The following is a 27591-nucleotide window of genomic DNA, read 5'->3' on the forward strand; positions in this document are numbered from 1 at the left end:
ACTCAGTCCCATGTAATTAATTTTCTTTTTTCATCTTGATCTTTTGTTAGCACTTTTATGAGTTCATCAGTTTTTCATTAGAGTTCGGAAAATGCTTATTCATTCAGTTCAGCAGTACAGTCAGTTACCAGAACCTGTACTTGTCAGAGTCTTTTCCATGAATTTCTTGAAGATGAAACCCTTTTATAGGAACATATTTGCAAAAGCATCAGAGTACACCCAGAACTGTCTGTAAATGACAAAAGACTTAAAAATGACCACGGTTAAAGATTTGATGAAAGTTCATAATAATGCAATTGACAAGGAAATTTAGTTATTTCTGAGATATACATTTTAAAGTAATAACTAGGATTATGACTTATAACATTATACCAGAACATATAAGATTTTTAGAAATTTCATGTAATGTCTGAAACATTTATATTAACATATTTCCATACAAATAACCCAATGAAAGTTTAGTATTAGTTGTTTTGTTTTTTTATACTGCAGGTTCTTATTAGTCATCAATTTTATACACATCAGTGTATACATGTCAATCCCAATCGCCCAATTAACAATCATATTAATATCCAAAAAAACTCCATGACTTTGCTTGGGTGACCCTTTTAACGATGAACTCTAGGTCACAACACAGTAACTGTCTGTTCAACTACACCAAGGTTTCTGAAGACAATAGCTTCTCCACCAAACCAGGTTGTAAATAAATTTTGAATGGAACCTGGCACCACCCTGAAGGAATTCTAAGTTCACACTGTTGGGGTAGTTTACCAAAATGGCTTCAGAGTAGACTAACTTTACACAGCACATTTTTAAAAAAAAAACACATTTATTCAGCGTCATGATCAGACTATATTACATTTAGCCATCAACAGCATGGGTGCAAAAAAAAAAATCTACATTAAAACCCTTTGTTGGAATGCTTTACACTTTCCACAGAACAGAAACTAAAATAACCTGTTATACAATTAGTCACAAATACAGTCCTCGAGTTTTTTTTCCCCACACACATGAGTATTGTCTAAAACATGTCTTCTTTGTAGCAGCTAGGCCCTGCCACCACTGTGCTTGGCTGAGTTCACAAATCTGTTGTAACCTGGAGCTACCCTGTCACTTCTCTGGCTCTCCTCTCCTGCTAAGCTTTGTTTCCTGGCAGTAGTTAAAACCTTCTGCCCCTGCCATAGCTCCTGCTGCTGCTGGAACCACCACAGCCACCTTGGTTTTGTGGTTTGGCAAAGTATTGGTCTCCACCACCACAGGGGCCAGCACTTCTGCCTCCAAAGTTTCCTCCTTTCATGGGTCCAAAATTTGAAGATTGGTTGTTGTAATTGCCAGAATCATTGTAGCTTCCACCACCTCCAAAATTGCTTCCATAGTTACCGAATCCGTTATAGCCATCCCCACTGCCACCATATCCCCCACCACCACGGCTGCCACCAAAGCCACCTCGGCCACTGAAGTCTCCTCCATGACCAAAGCTGTCATTCCCACCAAAACCACCTCTGTGACCACCGCCAAAGTTTCCAGAACCACTTTGACCTCTTTGGATGGATGAGGCACTAGCCATCTCTTGCTTAGATAGGGCTTTCCTTACTTCACAGTTGTGGCCATTCACCGTGTGGTATTTCTGACCAACAGTCTTGTCTACAGAGTCATGGTCATCAAAGGTTATGAAAGCAAAGCCTCTCTTTTTGCCACTACCTTGGTCAGTCATGATTTCAGTCACTTCAGTTTTCCCATACTGTTCAAAATAATCTCTTAGGTGATGTTCTTCAGCATCTTCTTTAATGCCACCAACAAAACTCTTTTTCACGATTAAGTGGTCACCAGGTCTTTGAGAATCTTGAGACGGCCCTCTTTGGTTCCACAACTCTTCCATCCGCCTTGTGTGGCCTTGCCTCCATGGCCTCCTCCACCTCCTCCACGGTGGCATATGTGACAAACCCAAAGCCTCTGGAGCGCTTGGTGTTTGGATCCCTCATTACCACACAATCTGTGAGTGCTCCCCACTGCTCACAAGGGCTCCTCAGACTCTCATCAGTTGTTTCAAAGCTCAAACCTCCGATAAAGAGCTTCCGCAGCTGTTCGGGCTCTTTGTGAGACTCTGACTTAGACACGATGGCGGTGGAGTGGGGAGACGTCAACGATGCTGACTCGGCGGCATCCAAGGGCAGAGAGGAGTAATCTCAACGGGTGCCTTTTTGATTTGGGATCAAACAACTGGGATTACGATGCAATTGAACAGAAACTTAATTACTGCTGTGACAAACCACTTAATTACTAAAATTATGACTGACATCATTTACCAGGATATACCAGGATTTTAGGAGTTCCATATAATTTCTAAAATATGTATATTGATAACGTTTACCCATATGATACAATCTAAGAAGTTTATCACTCATTTGACAATGTCTCCCATGCTTTCAACACACCAAATAAGCCCAATTAGTTTAATATTCCTCTCTCTGAGATGGAGAGAAAACAAATAATTTGAGGTGTTCCAGGGACCCTCCAGAAAACCCCCAAGTTAACCAGAGGTCAAATGAACCCCATTTAGAACTTGATCTTTGGGAAGTTTGTCAAAAATATCAAAAAGTTTTAACCAGTGGAAGAGATCTCAATGGTAAATACAGATCACTTAAAGAAACTCATAATCTATTACCAAAAGCAGTTCAATATTTGAAGAAAAAATTTGTCCTCTTAGAGAATGAAATTGAGGTTTTGTACCACTTTAAGATTTATTTCTTTATTAAGTTCAATCTTAGAACTTAGTTTCAATTTATGAAAATCTGGAGAGACTATCCTATATAGACATTCTCAAAACATTATTCCCATATAGTATACACCAGAACTCTCTACTTCATTTGCCTCTATTTTATTTACTTAAAAGCTTTGTCTCATTATTATTTTTCTTGCTGACAAACTCTGTAACAGGAATAATGTATTTGACTTCTAGTAAACCCAGGTACAATGAAAGTATTATACTTAATGTTGATGACTCTAAACTGTATCAAACCAACGAGCTTAAGCTAACTTTTTAACACCAGATATTAATTCAATATTGAGTATTTCCTACATCATGTGAACCTGAAACTCATTCTGGCCAGTTTCTTTATATTTGAGTATTTATATAAGCACTTAATTTCCTTTAAGCCAATTAAATAGAGCTCTTTTAAAATTAATTTTGGCAATGCCATACTTCTATAACACATGTACAAACACACAAACACAGGGACCTCATAGTTCCCATTCCAAAATTTTAGCCATGAATCAGGTACAACCACGTAAAACCCATCAGTTATAAAGAGGCTGGATTCAAATTGGGCTTCTGGCAGATGGGACAAATCAAGGTCACCTGTCTACATAGCCAAACCCTTTTAATAGTATTTATGGTGGAAAAGACACTTCTATTTCTATTTGTAGCTTTTGGTGATTTTAGGAACCAAGTGGAAGCTTTCTCTTCTTCATCAGAATGTCCCACTCCTGGACAAGAACAGACAGGTTTTTTCCTGTTCTTTTCCTCCATTTGATATAAGTAAAAGTTTTAAGTATCACAAACTGATTTGGCTGTAAATGGAGAAACAGTACCACACAAAATGAAACAAAAAGCCCAAAGAACAGACAGAAAATCCTAAAAAAAACCCGAAGTTTGGTCTTGGGGTTTTACATATATCAACAACACAGGAGACCACAAACGATGTAATTAACACAGCAAGAGTAGCAGTACATGGTGCACAGGGTCCCAAGATAACCCTTTCTACACCCCCAGTGGAGATCCTAACAGGTACTGTGGCCACACATTGTTACAATAAGATAACATCTTCCTCTTACCCATGGGCTCATAGCTATAATCAGATCCGTTATCCAAAATGTGCCTCAGAGGACTTTATTTAGGGATAGCTGAAACATCCCCCCTTTTTCAAGACAAACAAAACACAAACAAATGCTAGCATCCAGAGAAACCAATGAACCCATTCACAAATTGGGTAGAAGTCCAACAACTCTTTCCTCTCTCCAGCAGGGTACCCCACTCAAATACAAAACAAATTGGCTTATTCCAGAGAAAAAGCCAATGAAAAAGCCAGAGAGAAAATAACGTTCCCGGCTGTACACACAGGAGCGACTTACCCTACCATATGGAGCCTGTTAGCTCTCAAATGTCGATTCCTTGCTCCAACTGCCAGCAGGGAATTTTGGAGGGCAGATCCTCAGGGCAAGTGGCCCTGGAAGCTGCAGGGGCTTACCCGAAAATCCCCCAACCGGGGCCAGCTGGCCACGAGCAGCAAGGCTCCTGGCTGGCTTCACCAAAATTTGTCACCGAGTCTAACGTAGCTCGTACTGCTTGCCACATGACAGGCCAATGATCGAAAGACGAGTTGTTGGGACAAGGAATAATGACTTTATTCAGAAAGCCAGCAAACCAAGAAGATGGTGGGCTCATGCCCCCCAGAGGACCATCTTGCCTGAGTCAGAATTCAGGCTCCTTTTTTTACTAAAAGGGGAGGCAGTAAAGTCAAACACTTCCTGGTTCCCATCAGCCTCCAGAGCGGGAACGTGTCAATTTCTTCCTCCCTGCAGTCTTTCACAGGTGGGGCTGCTCAGGAGGTTTCCTTTGAGCTAAACAAAGGTATTTTAGCTTAACGCTCATGACCTGGGAGGCAGGGTTCCCAGAGATGGGCCATTATGTATAATTTAAGCTTCTAGGCAACATGCCTTCAGTGATTAACTTGTAATAGAATACAAAGTGTTCTTCCCTATTACAGTTCCTGCTTGTTGCTAAAGTGTTTTATTTGCCTTTTAAAACCACATTTTCCCCCCTGCTTTATTGAGCCATACTTGGCATACATCACTGTATGAGTTTAAGGTATACAGCATAATGTTCTGATTTACATATATTGAAATAACTACCACAATAAGAATAACTGCATTATTCTTTAAAATACTTCCTCTATCCCACACTTAATTACCTTTAAGTATCTTTCACAAAAACTTGTTTATGAAAAATACTTAAATATATAATAACTACACAATGTAATTTCAGATTGACTATACGTCCATTATACAGGTACTTAGAAAGTTTCACATCTTATTTTTAAATTGTAATATATTTTAGCTCTTTATTTTCTACTTCTAAAAGTTCTGTCAAATGTGGATAACAAAGTCTGTAAAACATATAGTCTTCAGAAGACGCTGGGATATATTTCCATGTAAAGAATAATTAAGTTGCAATGTTTCTAAGGATATTTAGTAAGGAGATATATTCTCTTTAATATGAACCCTAAGAAAGTAAAACTAGATTATCAAATATGCAATAACTTCATTTCAGCCCTCAATATTTTTAAGGCACTATCTGTTAGATAACATCTACTACTATGTGTGTTTTATCACATCTGTGCATGTGAAACATTTCATCCATACAGACATGGGAATAAATTGAAATATGATGATGTTTAGATACGGAACTTAGTGTATTTAAAATATTTTCAGGTAAGATGAGCAGAATGTCCTGGTATAGCACACATACGAATACAAGAAGATATGTCACTTTTTTTTTTTTTTTTTTTGCCACCCTGTGTGGCTTGTAGGATCTTAGGTTCCCTGACCAGGGATTGAACTCAGGCCCATGGCAGTGAAAGCGAGGAGTCCTAACCACTGGACCGCCAGGGAAGTCCTTCACATTTTTAAAAGATGCAGTGACTCAAATAAATTTTGTGAACTTTATTAGGTAGATTACTCTGTATTATACAATATTGCTCACTAGCGATGTTGGCAAAAAAGACATTTCAGCATGGACTTCCATGATTCCACACAAGGAAATGAGTTGGCGGTGGAACTTTTCATTAAACACAGAACAGGAGAGGAGAAGCCAATTACAGGGGAAAGTCATGAATCATTTTTTTGAATGGGGAGTTTTATTGCTTATATAATTAACAAGGCATCAAACTGAACAAATTCACAAGAAAAAAGGAAATTTCCTAAATCACAGGAAGATTTTGATATGTCACCCTGTATATCATAATGTAACAAATGCAAATTATGAACGATTCAAGAATGTAAAAAGAAAGATATAGTTTAAAATATATATATGCAGGCTTTCAAACCGTGTCCTAGAAAATTTTTAAATATATATATTTTTGAGTCTAGATGGAATGACTGAAATTTTTACCACTGTCAAACTTAGGTAAGGATAGATTTTATTCCAAAGAGTTATTACAATATAGGGAACACTCCAACCATAAAAATTTGTAAAGCCTCAAAAGTCAGACCAACGAACAGCTTTTCTTTTACACCGAGAGGTCAACAAGGTAGGAAAGCCCCCATATGGAAGAGTGGAGGATTAGGTGGCCTGAGGCTACGTTCTCAGGGGATGTTTTACACTAAAGTCTCCTACTTGGAGGAGATGTTCAGGCAGTGCTGTTGTTCTGAATTACAATGCTCAAAAGCGGTCTAAAATAGTGACCTTGGGAGAGGAGAAAAGCATACTAAATTCTGATTAAATCATGGTAACGGTCATTGTACCCAGTGATCACTGAGGACAGCTGAGGACGACACTGAGGCTGGGAATCTGGAGTGTTCCTATCTGGCTGGTTCCTAAGGAAACAAGGGAGCTATCATGAGTCATTGAAATTGACAGGGAGGTGTAGTTCTTAGCTAAGTAAGCTGTTTCCTTTAGCACAAAAGAAGAAAAGGAGCTCTTTAACCTTTGCTATTTTCAAGTTACAGAGTTTAAGTAAAGTCTAACATTTTCACTCCATAATATGACATCAAGTGAAATTCAAAAAATAATAAATACACGTGTTATATTTGAATAAAGGAATATTAGAAAATTTAAACTAATACTGGTAATAACAAACTTGCCCAGGAACCTTAGCGTTTATGACTTTGAATGGCATTGAAGGACCCGTCATACTCGTTGTGCCTGTGTTGTGACTCTCCCTGTCACATACAAGAGAAATCATTAAGTGCTGAAATATGTTGCTCTAAATCACCAAGTCAGAAGTCTATGAACCATAAACTGAACAAAATCCTAGAGGATATTTTCAGACCAAAATTTAGTCTTAACTGAGCTCATCCAGTTCCGAGGCTTCCTCATTCAAATGAAGGCAGCACCATGAAATAGGGCAATTTCAGTGAGATTATTTACAAATATTTGATCATGATAAACCAGTTGGAAGTTTTATAACTGAAAACACAAAGTCCTTTAAGGGTAGTTAGACAATGAATGTAATATATTTGTAATTGAATTAAAAACAAATGAATATACTATACAAATGAACTTATTTACAAAATAGAAATAAACTCAAAAACATAGAAAACAAACTTATTACCAAAGGGGAAAGTGGGGGAGGAATAAATTAGAGTTTGGGATTAACAGATATACAGCACTGTATATCAAGTAGACAAAAAACAAATACCTACTGTACAGCACAGAGAACTAAAATCAATATCTTGTAATATCCTATAATGGATTAGAATCCGAAAAAGAATATATATATCTGAATCACTTTACTGTACATCTGAAACTAACACAACATGGTACATCAGCGATACTTCAATAGAAATAAATAAGTATGGAGGTTCCTTAAAAAACTAAAAATAGAACTACCATACGACCCAGCAATCCCACTACTGGGCATATACCCTGAGAAAACCATAATTCAAAAAGAGTCATGTACCAAAATGTTCATTGCAGCTCTATTTACAATAGCCAGGACATGGAAGCAACCTAAATGTCCATCGACAGATGAATGGATAAAGAAGATGTGGCACATATATACAATGGAATATTACTCAGCCATAAAAAGAAATGAAATGGAGGTATTTGTAGTGAGGTGGATGGACCTAGAGTCTGTCATACAGAGTGAAGTAAGTCAGAAAGAGAAAAACAAATACAGTATGCTAACACATATATACGGAATCTAAGGAAAAAAAAAAAAAAAAAAGGCCATGAAGAACCTAGTGGCAAGACGGGAATAAAGACACAGACCTACTAGAGAATGGACTTGAGGATATGGGGAGGGGGTGGGGTGAGATGTGACAGGGTAAGAGAGTGTCATGGACATATATACACTACCAAATGTAAAATAGGTAACTAGTGGGAAGCAGCCGCATAGCACAGGGAGATCAGCTCGGTGCTTTGTGACCACCTAGAGGGGTGGGATGGGGAGGGTGGGAGGGAGGGAGATGCAAGAGGGAAGAGAAATGGGAACATATTGTATATGTATAACTGATTCACTTTGTTATAAAGCAGAAGTTAACACACCATTGTAAGGCAATTATACTTCAATAAAGATGTTTAAAAAAATAATAATAATAAAATAAAATACATACTCTGAAAAAAATAAAATAAAATAAAATATATACTCTGGAAAAAAAAAAAAAAAAGAGTCATGTACCACAATGTTCACTGCAGCACTATTTACAATAGCCAGGACTTGGAAGCAACCTAAGTGTCCATCGGCAGATGAATGGATAAAGAAGATGTGGCACATATATACAATGGAATATTACTCAGCCATAAAAAGAAATGAAATTGAGTTATTTGTAGTGAGGTGGATGGACCTAGAGTCTGTCATACAGAGTGAAGTAAGTCAGAAAGAGAAAAACAAATACCATAAGCTAACACGTATATATGGAATCTAAAAAAAAAAAAAAAAAGGTTCTGAAGAACCTAGGGGCAGGACAGGAATAAAGACACAGATGTAGAGAATGGACTTGAGGACACAGGGAGGGGGAAGGGTAAACTGGGACAAAGTGAGAGAGTGGCATGGACATATATACACTACCAAATGTAAAATAGATAGCTAGTGCAAAGCAGCCGCATAGCACAGGGAGATCAGCTCGGTGCTTTGTGACCACCTAGAGGGGTGGGATAGGGAGGGTGGGAGGGACACACAAGAGGGAGGGGATATGGGGATATATGTATACATATAGCTGATTCACTTTGTTATACAGTAGAAACTAACACACCATTGTAAAGCAATTATACTCCAATAAAGGTGTTAAAAATAAATAAATAATAATAAATGCGGGACTTCCCTGGTGGTCCAGTGGGTAAGACTCTGAGCTCCCAATGCAGGGGGCCCAGGTTCCATCCCTGGTTGGGGAACTAGATCCCGCATGCATGCCGCAACTAAGAAGTCCGCATGCTGCAACTAAAAGATCCCGCATGCCACAACGAAGATCCTGCGTGCCACAACTAAGATATGGTGCAGCCTAAATAAATAAATAAATATTTTTTAAAAAAGAATAAATGCATATTCTAATGGCAAGAGGCAATATATGAGAAGGAATAAGGGTAATAATTTAGGAAGTGAATCCAAGGGTTAAAGGTGGAGTAATTACTGGAGATAATGAGTTCTCACCTATAACCTTGAGGTTGGGAGGTTAAGATGGGTATGCAAAAAGAAAAGGTCATTGAAAGTGTACCAGTTAACTGCCTACAAGTTTTGCTATGGTAACAAATATTCCTGAATTCTCAATGGCTTACAACAAGAAACACTGATTGCTTCCTCATATTATATCAATCATTATTCACCTCTTGCTTCTTTCAATAATTTGATTCTGTCATTCTGGGTAAAATTTCAGTCTATCCAAGACCATTCTTGCAGTAGAGAGAAGACAGGGTTATATGAAGCAAATAAAAGCTTTGAAAGCTTTGATTTCAGGTTGAAACATGCCATTCTACTCACACCAAATTGGCCAAGGAACTCAAAAGGCATAAATGGGCAAGGAAGTACAATCCTCTCAAAGGGAAGTAAGGGTTGCCTAAGTCAAGCAGCCAATCTTGATATCAAAGGGAAGACATGTATAATCTCACAGGGTGATAATTAATTGGAAATTATTACAATATATGATACTGCAGCTTCTGTCACAAATAATTTGTCCCTCCTCTGTTCACAATAAATAAAACTACCAATTTCAAATGACATAAGGAATATTACTACAGAACATGAATACATCAAAATGATATAAAGAAGCTATGAAAAAACTCTACACATTATACCTAACAACTCAATAGCACGTTAAAACGATTATATACCATGGCTAATGGGAATGTATTTTTAAAATATAAGGATGGTTCAACAAATGGAAATCGTTCAATGTAAAACAGCATGTTAACAGAATGAAAGAAAAAGACAACATGATCATCTCTACTGATGCAGAAAAAGCAGTTGACAAATGTCAACAGTCTTTTATGATAAAAACACTCAATAAACTAGACAAAAATTCCTCAACATTAAGGACATATAGTAACAGCCCATGGCTAACATCATACTCAACAGATTTTCCTCTAAGATCAGGAACAAGACAAGGATATCTGCTCTCACTGTTTCTAAAAATGAATTACTAGAAAGTCTAGCAGGAACACATAGGCAGAAAAAAATAAGTAAATATAATGTATCCAAATAGAAAAAGGAAGCAAAATTATCTCTGTTGACAAACAACATGTTCTAGTATGTAGAAAACCCTGAAAGTTCTGCAAAATAAACCTGCTAGAAATAATGAAGGAACTCAGAAAAATTACGAGATAAAATCAACAAATAAAAATCAATTGTGTTTCTATAAATTAAAAATGAACAATCAAGAAGGAAATTCAGGGGGAGTTCCCTGGTTCCCTGGTGGTCGAGTAGTTAGGATTTGGCGCTTTCACTGCTGTGGTCCGGGTTCAATCCCTGATTGGGAAACTGAGATCCCTCAAGCAGTGCTGTGTGGCACAAAAAGCAAAAAACAACAACAACAACAAAAAACACTCCTTAAAAAAAAAAACAAGGAAATTCACAAACAACTCTATTTACCATAACATCAAAGAAATAAGTAAAATACTTGGAATAAGCTGACATTTAAAGGGAAAGATTTGTATACTGTAAACTAAAAACACAGCTGAAAAATATTAGAAAGGACACAATGCAAAGATATCCCAAGTTCATTAATTGGTAGTCAATATTTTCTAGATGTAAATACTACTCAAAGCAATCAATGGAGTCAACCCAATCCCTAGTAAATACCAATAGTGTCTCTTGAAGGAATAGATAAACACATCCTAAGACTCACTGCCCTTGAGAAATGGTTTGTGATATTCCTCAAAATCAGAAAAAACCCTTTGGAAAGACTTATCAGCCAGGCTCTGTTGATACTTTCTGTCTCATATCCTAGAACATGCTGACCACTCCACTACATAGCTTGAAAAGGTGATTTCATATGCTGCAGGAAAATATTACAACATATGAGGGAAACTGTTCTCCATCAGAAATTTCTGTTACCCAGCAAACCCACACAATGGAGAGTCCACCTGAATTGTGCATTAACTAAGGGTGGATTATCACAGCAGAGAAATTGGATAAAATTTCAGACCCTAGGACTAGCTATTTCAAAAACAAGTTTCAGAGGCAAAATCATGCAAACTTAGCAGAATATGAAATCAAGAAGAGTATACATTCCCAACTTGATAGAGCAGTACAAGAGCAAAACAAAATACAAGATTTGTAGGTCAGATATTATAAGATGAAACCATGTGATCTACCCACAGAAGACAAACTAAAAGGCTGAAAGATGCATATTCATCCTTTGAGGAACTGCGGACTAGAAATAGGGTCTCTCTGGGACTTACACGCTAACAATCTTTATACTCTATGGCTCTATGAGTTTGACATTTCTAGTTTCCATATATAATACCTTTCTTTTTTGTCACAATGTCATCATTTATGGCTGACATAAATTTTCTATATCCATTCATTTGCCAACAGGCATTTTAGTTCTTTCTACATCTTGGCTGTTTTGAACAATGCAATAATATTCATTGGAGTACAAATATTAACCTCACTATAATGATTTGATTTCATCTGGATATCTAGCCAGACGTGGGTGTCATAGACTGCGTGCCTGTTCTGTGTCTATTTTATTAAGGAAACGCCATACTGTCTTCAATAAAAGCCCTACCACTTACATCCCCACCAACAAAGCACAAGGGTTCCCTGTTCTGTGTATTGTGCGTGCGTGTGTGTGTGTGTGTGCGTGTGTATTTTCACACAGGTAGGGAGAGGACAGTAGAGGAACCAGCACTGGCCTGGCAGCCAGAAAGTAGCAGCTACAGCTTCCCAAGGATGAACCTCTGGACTGCAGATCACTGTGGTGCTACTTGCCCTCTGATTCTTGGAAAAATCTTTCACTACATCGGAGAACTTAATGGCCCATCTCAAGTTGTGTCCACAGACACATACCTAGCAGAATATCCCTAACGAAAACCTTTTGCCATTCAAAGCTTAGTACTCATAATTTTCCTTCTGGACTCAAATGAACTTACAAACTCTCATGGGGTCCAACACAATCTCCATACAATCTGTATTAACTCATCCTACTATAAAATACGAGAAAATATTCTACTTCTAATAAATCACGCCTGAGGGAAAACTACATATATTTTCCTTCACCATGACCACAGACCAAACACTGTCATCTCCAAAAAACTATATATAAAAGAAAGATGTTTCCAATGGTGCACATGCCCCAGTGATGCCCCCAAATCTCCCACGTAAACACTCCAAATTCTCTTTTGTACCTTTCACAGTGCACCTAAAACTTTCTTCATTTGGGACCCAAAATACTAAAAAGTACCAAAGATAACTCACAACATGATCACTGAAATTTGCCCTGTATTACTCTAACAATTGCACAATGATTCTAGACCATCCAAAAGACCCAGGAGAAGTCACCTGTGGAGTGGAGGCTGTAGGGCACCCTCTAGATGAATAGCCTGAGGACAAGGCACCCATCCTCCTGCACCCAAAGATCCCCGTGGGCTCAGCTCAGGCCATACTTCTCACAACACTGGAGAAAAATGTTTTTCTCTGCCTAAATCCAGGGCCTTCATTCGTCCTCAGGTATAACCATGAAATACCCAAATAAACTAATGCATGGAAACCTCAGTGTCAGCAGCTAGGTCCCAGGGAACCTGAGCTAAGACACTATGGCACCTCAAACCATGCAATGCACCCACAACTACCTATAAACCCAATACCAGGTGCTCCAGCCAGAACTGACACATCCCTTGCCACAGACCCCTTGAGACCAAAGGGACAGCTGAACACACCATTCATGGGGCTCATCTTGATGCCCGCCCTTGCTGCCATATCCAGCCTATAGAACTCTACAGGGCCCCCTTCAATTTCCCCATTTTTCTACCTCTCCTCATGCAAACACGGGCAAAGAGGGCTAAAAGGCACAAGTATCTGTCTGCAGAGGCATCGCAACAGGAATATTCCCAAGAAACCATCCAAAGGACGCTGGGCGTTCAGTATGAAGGTCAAGAAGTTGACCCTCCTGGGAAAATTTACCAGCAACTGGGGACATTATGGACTTCAGTTACAAAGGAATTTGAATTCAGTGAGGAAGTCTCAAAGAGAGAGGGTCCCCAGGTCTCTTGTCTCCTGTTCTCCCAACTCACAGGTAATTAAAAGATTAATTCACCCTAGCTCTTTGACAGGGACTTCCTTCATTCCCCTTAGGTTCTGGATTTATGCCCCCCCTTAGCACAGTGAAATCAGTATCCCTGACTCTGAGCAGATGAAATGCTTGAAGGCAAAGCTCCTGTCCCAGGCGGCAACTGATCCTCGGATGTGCAGAGACCGGAACACCTGGGGGCTACAGGGGAGCAGTGACACAGGAGACTAAACACGGGGACACCTCAGGACACTGCATGAGGACATCAGATCTGTAGGGCTTTTTACAGCTCCCTACATCTTCTTGCTTTTGAGTAATTAGGTAGCCACATGGGGTAAGGATCAATTAAAGTCGAAACGTCCAGAACAAATACGGGAACCATCCTCATCACCTACCCTGTTCACCTGGTCTCTCCTGAGGGGAGATTACTCAGCCCAACCCACAGTCCCAGCTTCTAAACACATCCCCAGAGTGAGATGCTGCAGCCATCCTCAGGAGAAGAGGAAAACTGTGTGCTCTTCAGTGAAGCGAAAATGGGAGACTCCAAATAATCAATGGAGAAGGGCATTTCTCATGAGGGTGATTGATGTAGGGACAATAAAACCATTCGAGTGACAAGAGATTGTCAGGAGCGGGTGGGGAGGCCTCTCTGAGCCTACACCTGAAGGAGTACAAAGGGCCTAACCCATGGTGACTTGAAGGGAGAAGGTAAGAACAGGAACTAAGAGCTGAGACAGAAAAGGTTTTGGTGCTTGGGAACAGAGAAAAGGTGAATGTGACCGGGGCAGAGTGAACCACGAGAAAAGGTTAAGCTCCCAGGATGAGGCTGGAGACCCCGGCAGGGCCCTGAGGATGACACAGGGCTGTGTAGCCAAAATGAGAAGTCAGGATTTTGTCCACAGGACAAACGGTAGCCAGTGGAGGTCTGAGTGTAAGAGTTGAAAATTAAAACCAGGGGCTTCCCTGGTGGTGCCGTGGTTAAGAATCCGCCTGACAAGGCAGGGGACACGGGTTCGAGCCCTGGTCTGGGAAGATCCCACATGCTGCGGAGCAACTAAGCCCGTGTGCCACAACTACTGAGCCTGCATGCCACAACTACTGAAGCCCGTGCCCCTAGAGCCCATGCTCCACAACAAGAGAAGCCACCGCAGTGAGAAGGCTGCGCACCGCAACGAAGAGTAGCCCCCGCTCGCAGCAACTAGAGAAAGCCTGTGCACAGCAACAAAGACCCAATGCAGCCATAAATAAATAAATAAAATAAAATAAATTAAAATTAAAACTCTAAATTCAACTGGGCACTGCCACACACAAACTCACGCCTAACTGGGCCAATCATTTCAAGGGTCTCTGTTGCTCAAATGAAGAATTTCTGGTGGAGTTGCTCACCTCCATGTTACGAGTGGGCTCTCTGAGGCAGTTATGAGAAAGTCTGAGTTGAGTGAACAGAATCAGGTGTAACTGAATTCTGAAAAGGTCACCCAAAGGGTTAAGTGGGCAGAGTTTGTCCTTTTTGCTCATCCTATTTAAAACACCATCTATCATGAGTCTGAGCAACGGAAACTTCTCTTTCAAGGTCAGATCACACTGGTAGCAAACATTTAATTCTTCTTTTCCAGAAAAATCACATTAAAATAACTTAAAAATACAAGGAGTTTCCAGTTGGCCTAGTGGTTAGGATTCTGGGCTTTCACTGCCCTGGCTCGGGTTCAATCCCTGGTCAAGGAACGGAGATCCTGAAAGCCGTGCGGTGTGGCCACTGCAAAAGCACAGCTGTTGGCGCAGAAAACATTGTAAGGGGTCAGCTTAGAAATAAGCTCTCAGCAAACTTCTTCATCATGAATAGAGAGGCTCTGTTGGAAGCTTCCAAGTCAATCTCGTCCATCCTTCATCATCTGTACAGAACAGTTAAGAGGGACCTGAGGGAAAAATCTTCCTATCATCTCACAGCTCACTATTTTAACATACCACAGAAAAAGGAAGGAAACAAAATATAAGGCTAACTAGCTAAACTTGATTTTGAATGTTAATATAAAAGATCATTGACATCTTTGCCAAGTACACATCAAAATAGACAATTATTTACTATTCACCAAAGAACTTTTCCAAGAGATAAGATAAAGAGGAAGAAACACACAGATACCAAATAAACCTCAAAAAAAATTTAAAGGGAAATAACTTGTGAATTATTTTTAATCTAAAAATTCTGGTGTCAAAGTTTTAAATACTTGAGAATATAACATATTTAGAAAAAAATAACATGAGTAGATTATAGAAGGCACCAGAGCTTATTTCAGAAGTTAATAATTATTTATAGAAAAGTAGATATTGAATATACTGACTTATTTCAAGCTCTAAATAATTAAATATAAACAAATGAGATCGAAAAAGTAAAGCCTGTACAAAAAAACAACACTTTTAACATTCACTTAAAGAGGCACCAGGTGGTGACAGTCATTTCTTGCCCAACTTCTCCTCTACTCCATGCCAGGAAAAGGGAAGGGGGTGATCCACAAATGTCTGAGTGAAGTCACTCCTCCCTGGATGAACAGCTATTACAAAACGATGCTATCTTCTTCTTTTTTTTTTAATTTAGTGTTTACCTTATATTGGAGTATAGTTGATTTACCATGTTGTGTTACTTTCAGGTGTACACCAAAGTGATTCAGTTATATATATACATATATGCATTCTACTTCAGATTCTTTTCCCATATAGGTTATTACAGAATACTGAGTAGAAGTTCCCTGTGCTATACAGTAGGTCCTTGTTGATTATTTTGTGTATATATATATATATATTTTTTTTTTTTTTTTTTTTCGCTGCGTTGGGTCTTCGTTGCTGTGCGCGGGCTTTCTCTAGCTGCCGCGAGCGGGAGCTACTCTTCGTTGCGGTGCACGGGCTTCTCATTGCGGTGGCTTCTCTTGTCGCGGAGCACGGGCTCTAGGCCTGCGGGCTTCAGTAGTTGTGGCTCGAGGGCTCTAGAGCGCAGCTCAGTAGTTGTAGCACACGGGCTTAGTTGCTCCGCGGCATGTGGGATCTTCCCAGACCAGGGCTCGAACCCACGTCCCCTGCATTGGCAGGCGGATTCTTAAGCACTGCACCACCAGGGAAGTCCCCAATTATTTTATATATATCAGTGTATATATGTTAATCCCAAACTCCTAATATATCCCTCCACACCCGACCTTTTCCCTTTGGTAACCATAAATTTGTTTTCTAAGTCTGTGAGTTTGTTTCTGTCTTGTAAATAAGTTCATTTGTATCATTTTCTTAGATTCCACATAAAAGTGATATATTTGCCATATGATATGACGAATGATAAGTCAACTGATGTATGTCTTTCTCTGACTTACTTCACTTAGTATGATAATCTCTAAAAATACAGAGATTATCAGAAATAATCTCAGAAATACAAAGGATCATAAGAGACTACTACAAGCAACTATATGCCAATGGACAAATTCCTAGAAAGGTACAATCTTCCCAGTCTGAACCAGGAAGAAATCGTAAATATGAAGACACCAATCACAAGTACTGAAATTGAAACTGTGATTTAAAAACTTCCAACAAACAAAAGTCCAGGACCCGATGGCTTCACAGGCAAATTCTATCAAACACTTAGAGAAGAGTTAACACCTAACCTTCTGAAACTATTCCAAAAAATTGCAGAGGAAGGAACACTCTCAAACTCATTCTATGATGCCACCATCACCCTGATACCAAAACCAGACAAAGATGCCACCAAAAAACAGAAAATTATAAGCCAATATCACTGATGAACATAGACGCAAAAATCCTCCACAGAATACTAGCAAACCGAATCCAACAATACATTAAAAGGATCATACACCATGATCAAGTGGGATTTAACCCAGGGATGCAAGGATTTTTCAATATCTGCACATCAATCAGTGTGATACACCACATTAAAATGAAGTTAGGGACTTCCTTGGTGGTGCAGTGGTTAAGAACCCGCCTGCCAATGCAGGGGACACGGGTTCCAGCCCTGGTCCGGGAAGATCCCACATGCCGCGGAACAACTAAGCCCATTCGCCACAACTACTGAGCCTGTGCTCTAGAGCCCGGAGCCACAACTACTGAGTCTGCGTGCCACAACTACTGAAGCCCGCGTGTCTAGAACCCGTGCTCCGCAACAAGAGAAGCCACCGCAATGAGAAGCCCACTCACCGCAAGTAGAGAAAGCCCGCGAGCATCAACAAAGACCCAACGCAGCCAAAAATAAATAAATAAATAAATAATGAAGTTATCTTCTGATACAAATAATTACTAAATGCACAAATCTTATAAACAGTTTTGCAATTGTCATCTTCATCTGTAAACCTAAGCAAACAAATTTTATATTTACTATATTCTAAAGCCACAAATCAGCATATCACAACTTAATCATCCATATCAAAACAATTCACCATCCATCTGGATCCAGTTTCCCCAACACTACCTGCACTACTGTGCGTTTCCATTTCATTCTCTTTATCTTTCTCCCTTTTTCTACTTTGTCTCTGTTTTTCTTCCCCTCTACTCTGCTGGTGTTCCTGTTACGGATCAGGATTTTTGGGCTCTTTTATCAATAGAAATTGCTAAGAGTCCAGACAAGAAATTCAGGCAAGGCTTTATTGGGACTCATGCAGCAACAAGTAACAGGATCCCTTGCTCGCTCCCAGGGTCGGGGGTGGGGGAAGTCTGTCCCTTATATGGAGTGAGGGTAGGGGTGGGTCCAGGGGTCAGGCTGGAGGGGTGTGCAGGGTGCATGCACAGTATCCTGTTTTTGCACCCAACACCTCAGAAGTGGCAACTGGGTTTTTAGTTTCTTTGTATATTGTTTATAATTTGCCCCAACTGCTCATGCATGCAGTTATTTTCAGTTCCTTCTAGTTTCTTTGTATTCTGTTGCTCCAAGAGATGTTTGTCCAGGTGTAAGCACTGCAGCAAAGGTTGCCAGGTCCCAGATCCCAAACTGTCTCATTCCTGCCCTCCTATATCGACCCTCACATGTGTCCAGTCCGCTCTGCAACTTGTTTCCCCTCTTATGGCTCTTTCCCAAAACCTTTCTGATTACCCTAAATCTCTAGATATTCGTGCCTCTTTCTTCCCCCATCTCTGCTCCCTCTCTGCCCTTGGATTACACGCCTTCTATCCCTGTGATGCTCCCTTTGTCCCCACTCTCCAGCACCCCCAGGTGGCTATGCTTCTTTCCTGCTCGTTTTCTTCCTCTGCTCCTGAAATCTGTTTCTTCTATCTCTCCAGGCACCACGTTGCTCTGAAGGCCAAGGTTCCAACTCTTTTGTCTCCCGCCGCCACGCTATGTGTTGCCTCTCCACTGTTACCCCCCTCCTGCCAATGATCCCAGGCCCCTCCCACTATGTTGCTCTCCAATCCCGCAGATCCTATTTTAATTACTTCTATATTTTATCACAGTGCAAGACATTCAAGGCTAAATTTATTTTATGTTACTATTCCTCTGCAAGATCCTCAGCCATCGTTCACGTTCCCTTCGATTCGCCCTCATTCTTTTCTCCTCAGTTTTTCTCCTTCTCTCTCAGTCACTCTGTCTCTGCTTCTCCTGATCCCCCTGCCCCACATATTTAGTGGGATGGAGAATAAACAAGATGCCCAGCTACTGGAAGAGACCATTTGGAATTTGGAACGGAAGAACAGTGGGTGTCACACGTCCGGCCCAGGTCACCTCCCCCTATGCGGGGTGAGGGGAAGGGCTGACTACGAAGGGGAGGCCGGGGGAGCTGAGGGACCGGCCTGAGGAGACGCGAGGACAGAGGGGCGGGGAGGGAGGGAAGGGGTCTCCTGAGAGGGTCGGGCTCTCCAGAACCCCAGGACCGGGGAGAAGACGCCGGCTCTCCGGGAGCGGGGCGGCCAGCGCTGCCCTCCAGGGGACGAGGGGGCGAGGATGGGGGAGGGGGGCGAGGATGGGGGAGGGGAGCGAGGATGGGGGAGGGGGGCGAGGATGAGGGAGGGGGGCGCGAATCCACCTCGCGTAAGAGGGCTTTACATGGCGCTATCAGAGACACTAAAGGGTTCTAAACAGGGAAATGTCGCGAAAGTCGGTGTCTACATGGACCGAAGGCAGAAAAGCCAAGGGCAGGGACCAGCCTCAGAGCGATTTCAAACCTAAATGAAGATTCGCGACCTGTAACAGCGACGTCTGGATTTACTCGGGTGCGAGGGCCCGGTGCTATCGTCTCACCCGAATCCCTAAGGACAGACTAAGGGGGACCGCGCGGCATAGCCTTACACTACAAACAACAAACCTACGATTTAAAATGTAGTGTAGCCTTACACTACAAACAACAAACCGGACGTTTACCGCGATTCCGGTTCAAGAGTGAACTGCGTGCGAAGGGATGAGGCGGGACTTCCGGGGGCGGAACTGGGCGGGGCGTTAGTGGCGTGGGGCGAGGCGAGGAGGGAGCCCCGGTCCGCGCAAGGAACCCGGGAGGGAGGGTTGGTGGTGAAGGTGCTTCACCTTATCTTGACCTACTTACTTTAAGTGACCATCTGTAACAGTTTTAAGGTAAAAGCTTAAAATTCTGTAGGCCTGTTACTTCAGAGGCTAAGATGTTCCCTCTTAAGATGAAAACGATTTCAATAAAAAGCTGTTTTTGCCAGCAGGTTGCTTACATGCCCTCCTTGTGAGAGGGAAGCAATTCAGTGGCCTGGAAACTTGGGTCTCCAAGTTGTTGATGTGGGGCGGTGGTTGGATCCAGGAACATTTCCTTGTTAAGGATTCATTTAAGCAGTTTAAGGAAATAAGAACTGGACGTGACTCCTACGAACTTGGACGACAGTTAGAAAACCCTCCCTGAGTAGTAGGAGCTATTTCATACTCACACCCTAAAGAATAGCTTTTCCGTTTCTATTCCTCATTCAAGCGGGAGGCCAAATTCAACACTCTGCTCTGGTCCACAGACTCACGGACAACACCTGGGGTCTGAGACTCGAGGACTAAGGCATGTGAAGCTTATCACATCATCAAAGAAATAAGCTGATGAGAAGTAAGCTGCTCTTTATTGAAGTGATGAAGGGTCTTGCATTTTCTGTGACCTGGGAAAGAGAACTGCGCGTGTTCTCTTCACATGCGCATGTAGACAGAACACACATGAGGATGCACCTGGGTATTACATTAAAACGCTTCCAATGCAGACCTACCTGCTGGAATGTCCTCAGGTAATGTCACGTGAGGACCCGTTGAGAATGTAGTGAATCTAAATTGGCAAACAATAATTGAGCTCAATTATCCAAGAAATAATCCAAAAAACAATCTTTTTTCCACATCAACAGTGTTGGGGAAATAGAATTACAAACAAAACCGGAATCTCCTGACCCAGAAATTTCCTCCACGTAGGCAGAATGGAAAGAAAACAGCTTTATTACTGAATACTCTATAACCAACCAGCGTATGATGGGGATCACAGACGTCACTAACGGACTGCAAAGACACAAAGAAATCCCACCCTTTTATGTGAACTACCACCTACATGATTCCGATAAACAAGAACTAGTACGCAAGTTAAAGGATTTGACAGCACCATTTGGTGACACCTAGTTCATCTTTTTTTTTTTTTAATAAATTTATTTATCTTTGGCTGCGTTGGGTCTCCTTGCTGCCCGCAGGCTTTCTCTAGTTGCACCGAGCAGGGGCTATTCTTCTTTGGGGTGCGGGGCGTCTCATTGCGGTGGCCCCTCCCATCGCGGGGCACAGGCTTGGGGCACTTGGGCTTCAGTAGCTGTGGCTCATGGGCTCTACAGCGCAGGCTCAGTAGTTGGGGCGCATGGGCTTAGTTGCTCCACGGCATGTGGGATCTTCCCGGACCAGGGCTCGAACCCGTGTCCCCTGCATTGGCAGGCGGATTCTTAACCACTGTGCCACCAGGGAAGCCCCCAACTGATTTTTGACTAAGGTAACAAGGCAATTCAATGAAGGGAGGATTTTCAAAAACTAGTGCTCATCAAGAAAATAATCCTGGGACTTCCCTGGTGGCGCAGTGGTTAAGAATCCGCCTGCTAATGCAGGGAACACGGGTTCGAGCCCTGGTCCAGGAAGATCCCACATGCCGTGGAGCAACTAAGCCCATGCACCCCAACTACTGAGCCTGCGCTCTAGAGCCCACGAGCCACAGCTACTGAAGCCCATGCGCCCAGAGCCTGTGCTCTGCAACAAGAGAAAGCCCGTGCACAACAATGAAGACCCAATGCAGACAAAAATAAATAAATAAATTTATTTAAAAAAAAAAAGAAAAGAAAAGAATCCTAGCAGGGGAAAAAAACCTCCATTTAAACTGTATACCTATCCAAATATTAGATCGAAGTTAAACTAATGTAAAATTATAAAACTGTTATAAGAGATTTAGGAAAAACACTGCAGAATAAAATCTTCAGTATCTCAACCTTGGGTAGGGTTCCTAGACATCACAAAAGAGCATGACCCATTTTTTAAAAATGGATTTACTGGACTACAACTAAATTTAAAAAGGTTTGATCCATGAAAAACCATGTTAAGAGGACAAAAAGAAAAACTATAAAATAGTGTGGAATATTTTGCATACCACATATCTGCCAAGGGGAATATATGTACAATATACAAGGAATTCTAAATCCATAACATTTAAAAAAAAAAATCTAATTAGAAAACAGGCAAAAAGAGGGGCGTTCCCTGGTGGCCTAGTGGTTAGGATTCAGGCTTTCACTGCCATAGCCCAGGTTCAGCCCTCGTAGGGGAACTGAGATCCTGCAAGCCACGCAGTACAGCACAATCCTAAAAAAAGAAAGCAAATGGGCAAAAAGAACAAAGGACAGTTCCCTGAAGCAGATTTACAGAGAAAAAGTAGGAAAAGGAAAATATTTTCAACATCGGCATCCAGCAATTGTGACACCTCCGCATTTTCTGATTCCTCCACGTCTGCCATCAGAGGTCATGGTAAAAGACCTACTACACTCTGGTGATGTTCATTAGGAACCTGTAATTATCTGTGGGAACTAGCAACTGGGAACAAGGTTTTTCAGAAACATTCTAAGCTCACCAAGTCTGCACTATCATTGTACAGTAGTGGAATTGATGTTGCAGTACTAGGAGAGGGAATTTCAGAATCACAAACGTATCTCAGGGACCGGTTGGATCTCTCACTCACCAACATTCATACACCACACGGAGCCTACAGTCCGGCAGCAGGAAGGAATCAGTTGAGTATTTGCTGTTTCAGACTAAGAGGCAGTCTGTATGGGGAAAAGGAGTAACGCTCACATCTCAAACAGGGATTTCTCTAGGTTAATAACTTTTCCAGGGGCACAGACACAAACTTACAAGTAATAATTCCTGAGAAAGGAGCTGAGTTTTGGAGATAATCTTCAGGTCCTAAAAGCCACTCTAGTCCCTGACTGCTACTCACATAACTTAACGTAATGCTCACTGACGGTGGTTGTTGATGTTTTATCTATGTAGCATTTAATCTGATATTAAATATACATATGGGGGCTTCCCTGGTGGCGCAGTGGTTGAGAATCTGCCTGCCAATGCAGGGGACACGGGTTCGAGCCCTGGTCTGGGAAGATCCCACATGCCGCGGAGCAACTAGGCCCGTGAGCCACAACTACTGAGCCTGCGCGTCTGGAGCCCGTACTCCGCAACAAGAGAGGCCACGATAGTGAGAGGCCCGCGCACCGCGATGAAGAGTGGCCCCCGCTTGCCACAGCTAGAGGAAGCCCTCGCACAGAAACGAAGACCCAACATAGCAATCAATCAATCAATCAATCAATCTTTAAAAGAAAATAGGCTTATGGTATTTAAAAAAAATATTGTCTCAGTGGAAGAAACAGGATTCATCCAGTGTTATGACAAAATCGATTAAATTTTATTACTTCTAACAGGAGACTTATGGTACATTTGGAATAAAACAGTAGCAAAATGTAATGGCAGGTGTTAAATATGAATAATACACTCACACACGCTATTCTGATTAAATGTTCCTCTAAGAATACTGCTGTCTCCATTTTCCAAGAATAAGACTAATTTTCCTTGAAACATAGATCTATACAATTGCTATTGCCATCCAATGGAGAAAGGGACCATCTTTTCCTCCACATCACATCTACCTGATAATCAGTCCCTGTTAATCTGTCACTCTCCTGCCATGAAAAGCCCAGTCCCTTAATGTCCTGCCTGCTCTGTTCAAGGTCAGTTGGCAGAGCATTCCGTCCTATAACCCACTGTGGCCAATCTATGGAAGGGCACCCTGAACGTAATGAGTATGATGAGTCATGTCCTAGTTTTACATTATTCTCTGCCGCTCCCTGACGCTAATTCACACACTATTCAATTTGATAATTCAGGGTCCTTGTTTTTCCAGGCAACATGGAAGTGAAGGAACCACACCGAATGAAGTCGGCCCCTTCATCTTATTGACTCCTTTCCAGAAATGATTGTGAAAGGCCTATAGTGAAGGCATAAGATCAACAGATTTCAAACTTCAGGTTGAAAGGCATTAGAAGTAATGTACCCTTATCAAGAAAACTCAAATAATTGACTATTCATACGATGAAGATAACCGTATGAACATATCTCCTTCAACCTCTCATATAAACATCATGTCGTAAGTTTTTAACGTGTTGTGACTTGTAATGATTCTGCAGTATTTACTATCTCAGAGAACTAAAGACGTATTTATTCCTAGTATGCATTCCCTGATGTGTGGTCTCTTGTAAGTATTGCTCACAAAATTCACCAAATTCATTACATTTGTAAAGATTCTCCCAAATATGAGTTCTTTGGTGACCCCTGAGGACGCAATGTTTCTTAACAGTGTTTACATGGACAGTATACATGTATGAATTCTCTCATTACACCAAAGGTGTAGATACTTGATGAAAAAATTTACAGCATTCATTACATCTGACAGCTTGTTCTCCAACATGAATCCTCTATGTTCCACATTTTTCATCTTCAGGTACAAGCCTTACCACATATATTGCTTGGTGTGGATTCCCTGCAAATTTTATATTCTGAAGTCTAGTGCACTGTGAGGCCTGGATAATGTTTCAGCCGTGGTATGGATTCCAACTAAAAACTTTGAGACATTCATTACATTTCTACGATTTCTGTCCAGTATGGATAATCTGGTAAGTGAGGCTTTACCACACTCATAACTGTGCATGTTTTCTCCCACTATAAATCTCCCATGAATTTAAAGTGTTAATTGTGAATGAACACCTTCCCACACATATCACATTAATATGGTTTCCCTTCTGTATTTATTACCTCACGTATAGTAATCGTCCAGATGTGAGTAAGGTCTTTTCAGTTTTTAACACTCATAAGGTCTCTCTCCAATATGAATTTTCTGATGACTTGCAAGGATTGCATTTTGACTAAAGACCTTGCCACACTCATTACATTTGTAGGCTGTCTTTCAAGAATGAATTCTCTGATGATGACTTGTAAGGTGTGCTTTTTCACAAAAGAACTTGCCACACTCATTACATTGGTAAGGTTTCTCTCCAGTAAGAATTCTCCGATGTCTTACCAGATTTGAATTCTGACGGAATGCATTGCCACATACATCACATTTATATAGACTGTCTCCTGTATGGATTATCTCATGACCCCTGAGATATGAGGGCCAAAGAAAGGTTTTCCCACACTCATTACATTTGTAAGGTTTCTCTCCAGTATGAATTCTCCGATGTCTTACCAGATTTGAATTCTGACGGAACACGTTGCCACATACATCACATTTATATAGACTGTCTCCTGTATGGATTATCACATGACCCCTGAGATATGAGTGCCAAAGAAAGGTTTTCCCACACTCATTACATTTGTAAGGTTTCTCTCCAGTATGAATTCTCTTATGAACTACAAGTTGTTAACTTGTACTGAAGACCTTGATACATACGTCCCATTTATGTAATGTCTCTTTTGTATGGACTATCTGATGAATCCTGAGAAGTGAGCTTTGACTAAAGGTTTTTCCACACTCATTACATTTGTAAGCTTTCTCTGCTGTATGAATTCTCTGATGACATGAAAGGTGTGAACTTCGATGAAAGCATTTCCCACATACATCACATTGATATGGTTTTGCACCTGTATGGATTCTCTGATGTTCTGTGCAGTGAGAGACACAAGAAAAGGTTTTCCAACACTCATTATATCTGTATGGTTTCTCTCCAGTATGGATTCTCTGATGAGTTGTAAGGTATGATTTTTGAATAAAGACTTTTCCATAAACATCACATTTATGTGATTTCTCTGCTGTATGGATGGTCTGATGTCTATTTAGGTATGATATCTGAAGAAAGGTTTTCCCGCACTTATTACATTTGAAAGGTCTTTCCCTGTGTGCTTTCTGGCCTTGTGTCATTATTGAAGCGTGCTTAAAATCACTCCGATATATATTAGAAATGCTGGTTTGGACACTAGAAGAAACTCCTTGAAGTGGTGAAAATGAGGAACTACAGTTAATATTCTTGTCAGCTTGATTAAATTCATCAATTTTCTCTTCACTTTAAAAATATGCAGTTTGGGACTTCCCTGGTGGCACAGTGGTTAAGAATCTGCCTGCCAATGCAGGGCACACGGGTTCGAGCCCTGGTCCAGGAAGATCCCACATGCCGCAGAGCAACTAAGCTCGTGCGCCACAACTATTGAGCCTGCGCTCTAGAGCCCACGAGCCACAACTTCTGAAGCCTGCACGCCTAGAGCCCAAGCTCTGCAACAAGAGAAGCCACTGCAATGAGAAGCCCACGCACCGCAACGAAGAGAAGCCCCCGCTCGCCGCAACTAGAGAAAGCCCACATGCAGCAATGAAGACCCAACACAGCCAAAAATTAATTAATTAATTAATTAATTAATTATTTTTTATAAACTGAGGAGAAAAGAATATTATACTGTACATATATTCGCCTACATACTATAAATAAGCAAATGCTAAAGAACACACAATATATTGTAAAACTAAATAAACCAAAACTGGCTTATCTAATGAATTACCTAAATAAGTGGAAGTTAAGAATTGGGAGACAAATATAGCATAAAGAAAGTGAAGAATTTGATAAAACAATTTTTAAAAAAAATTTTTTCTGAATACCTTCTATAAAACAATATACCCATGAAGAAGTATAAAACATTCTGAAAGGCCATGATATGTAAATCAAACTAAAATATTTATCAATGAAATTTTCTGCAGTTATAGTAACAATGAATGAATACTGCAATTCACTACCTACGCAGTGCACTTAAATATCCAGTTCATTGGCTCCAAATCACATGTAATAAAGAGTGAGCAATTTGCAACTTTATTAATAGGGTCAGAAACAATGTTGTTGAGAATAAAGTGCAACAGAAAAGCATACAAGATATAATGCTAACAAAGGATGTCATAATAAACATTACAGGATATTAATTTTTTTAATACAATAGTAACTTTTGAGCCTTTACAATAAAACATACACTATTCTAAGCCATCTAACAATACTAAATTCTTTTAAAGGCTTGAGGAAAATTATCACAATTTTTCAATTAAGGGAAACAGACTCACAGGTTTATGTACATGACCCCAACTGACAAAGAAACTAGTGAGACAACCAGGATTTGAACCTGGACCTACAGTCTGAGAAAACATACTCTTAACCATGACCACCCACCCTAACAGTGTACATTACAAAATGTTACCAAAAAATCAGGAGTTTAGAAAGACAACTTCAAGAAAGATGCAATAAGAAGTGAGCTGTGTAAGTAATAATGTTATTCAGCCAACCCTCCTGGAAATGGATTCTGAGTCATCATGGCTGCACTTACTTATTTAGGTCCTGTCACGAAAAAGTTGTTCAATGAATGAAGACAGGTTATTTTTACAGTGTATTTTTACATGTGGAAGATGGAGGGATGGGTGAAGATGTCCTGTGGAAACTGGGAAGTTCCAGAGAACAACTTAAATATGCTAGGAATGAGTGTTTCCATCCACATCAAGATACCATGTAAGGAAAGATAAGGACTGAGAAAGGGCCTGAGTGGCATGCAGGGTATATGCATATGTGGGAGCACAGCTTGTGACTGCACATCTGTGTGAATACAACTATAAGAGGGCAACTAAAATACTGACCTTAATAGAAAAGAAGAAC

The 27591-nt window shown here is 40.7% G+C and overlaps 1 protein-coding gene and 1 pseudogene across 1 annotated transcript; both read right to left on the bottom strand.

The window, feature by feature from the left end:
• Nucleotides 1-891: 891 nt before the first annotated feature.
• Nucleotides 892-21008, bottom strand: LOC137752482 (heterogeneous nuclear ribonucleoprotein A1-like; annotated as a pseudogene).
• Nucleotides 21009-24878: 3870 nt separating this feature from the next.
• Nucleotides 24879-27104, bottom strand: LOC137752483 (zinc finger protein 83-like). The gene is made up of 3 exons (XM_068527174.1): nt 27095-27104; nt 25493-25900; nt 24879-25324 (listed from the first exon to the last, which is right to left on the bottom strand). The coding sequence occupies exons 1-3, from the start codon at nt 27102-27104 to the stop codon at nt 24879-24881; spliced, it is 864 nt and encodes a 287-aa protein (XP_068383275.1).
• Between the last annotated feature and the right edge of the window lie 487 nt (nt 27105-27591).

The sequence above is a fragment of the Eschrichtius robustus genome, chromosome 19 (genome assembly GCF_028021215.1).
Source record: "Eschrichtius robustus isolate mEscRob2 chromosome 19, mEscRob2.pri, whole genome shotgun sequence".
Classification (NCBI taxonomy): Eukaryota; Metazoa; Chordata; class Mammalia; order Artiodactyla; family Eschrichtiidae; genus Eschrichtius; species Eschrichtius robustus.

Excerpts from the sequence above, each read along its gene's own strand:
- LOC137752483 (XM_068527174.1), bottom strand. Across the intron at positions 25,325-25,492 it reads TCGAAGTTCACACCTTTCAT|TTCATAAGAGAATTCATACT; the intron begins GTCATCAGAGAA and ends AACAACTTGTAG.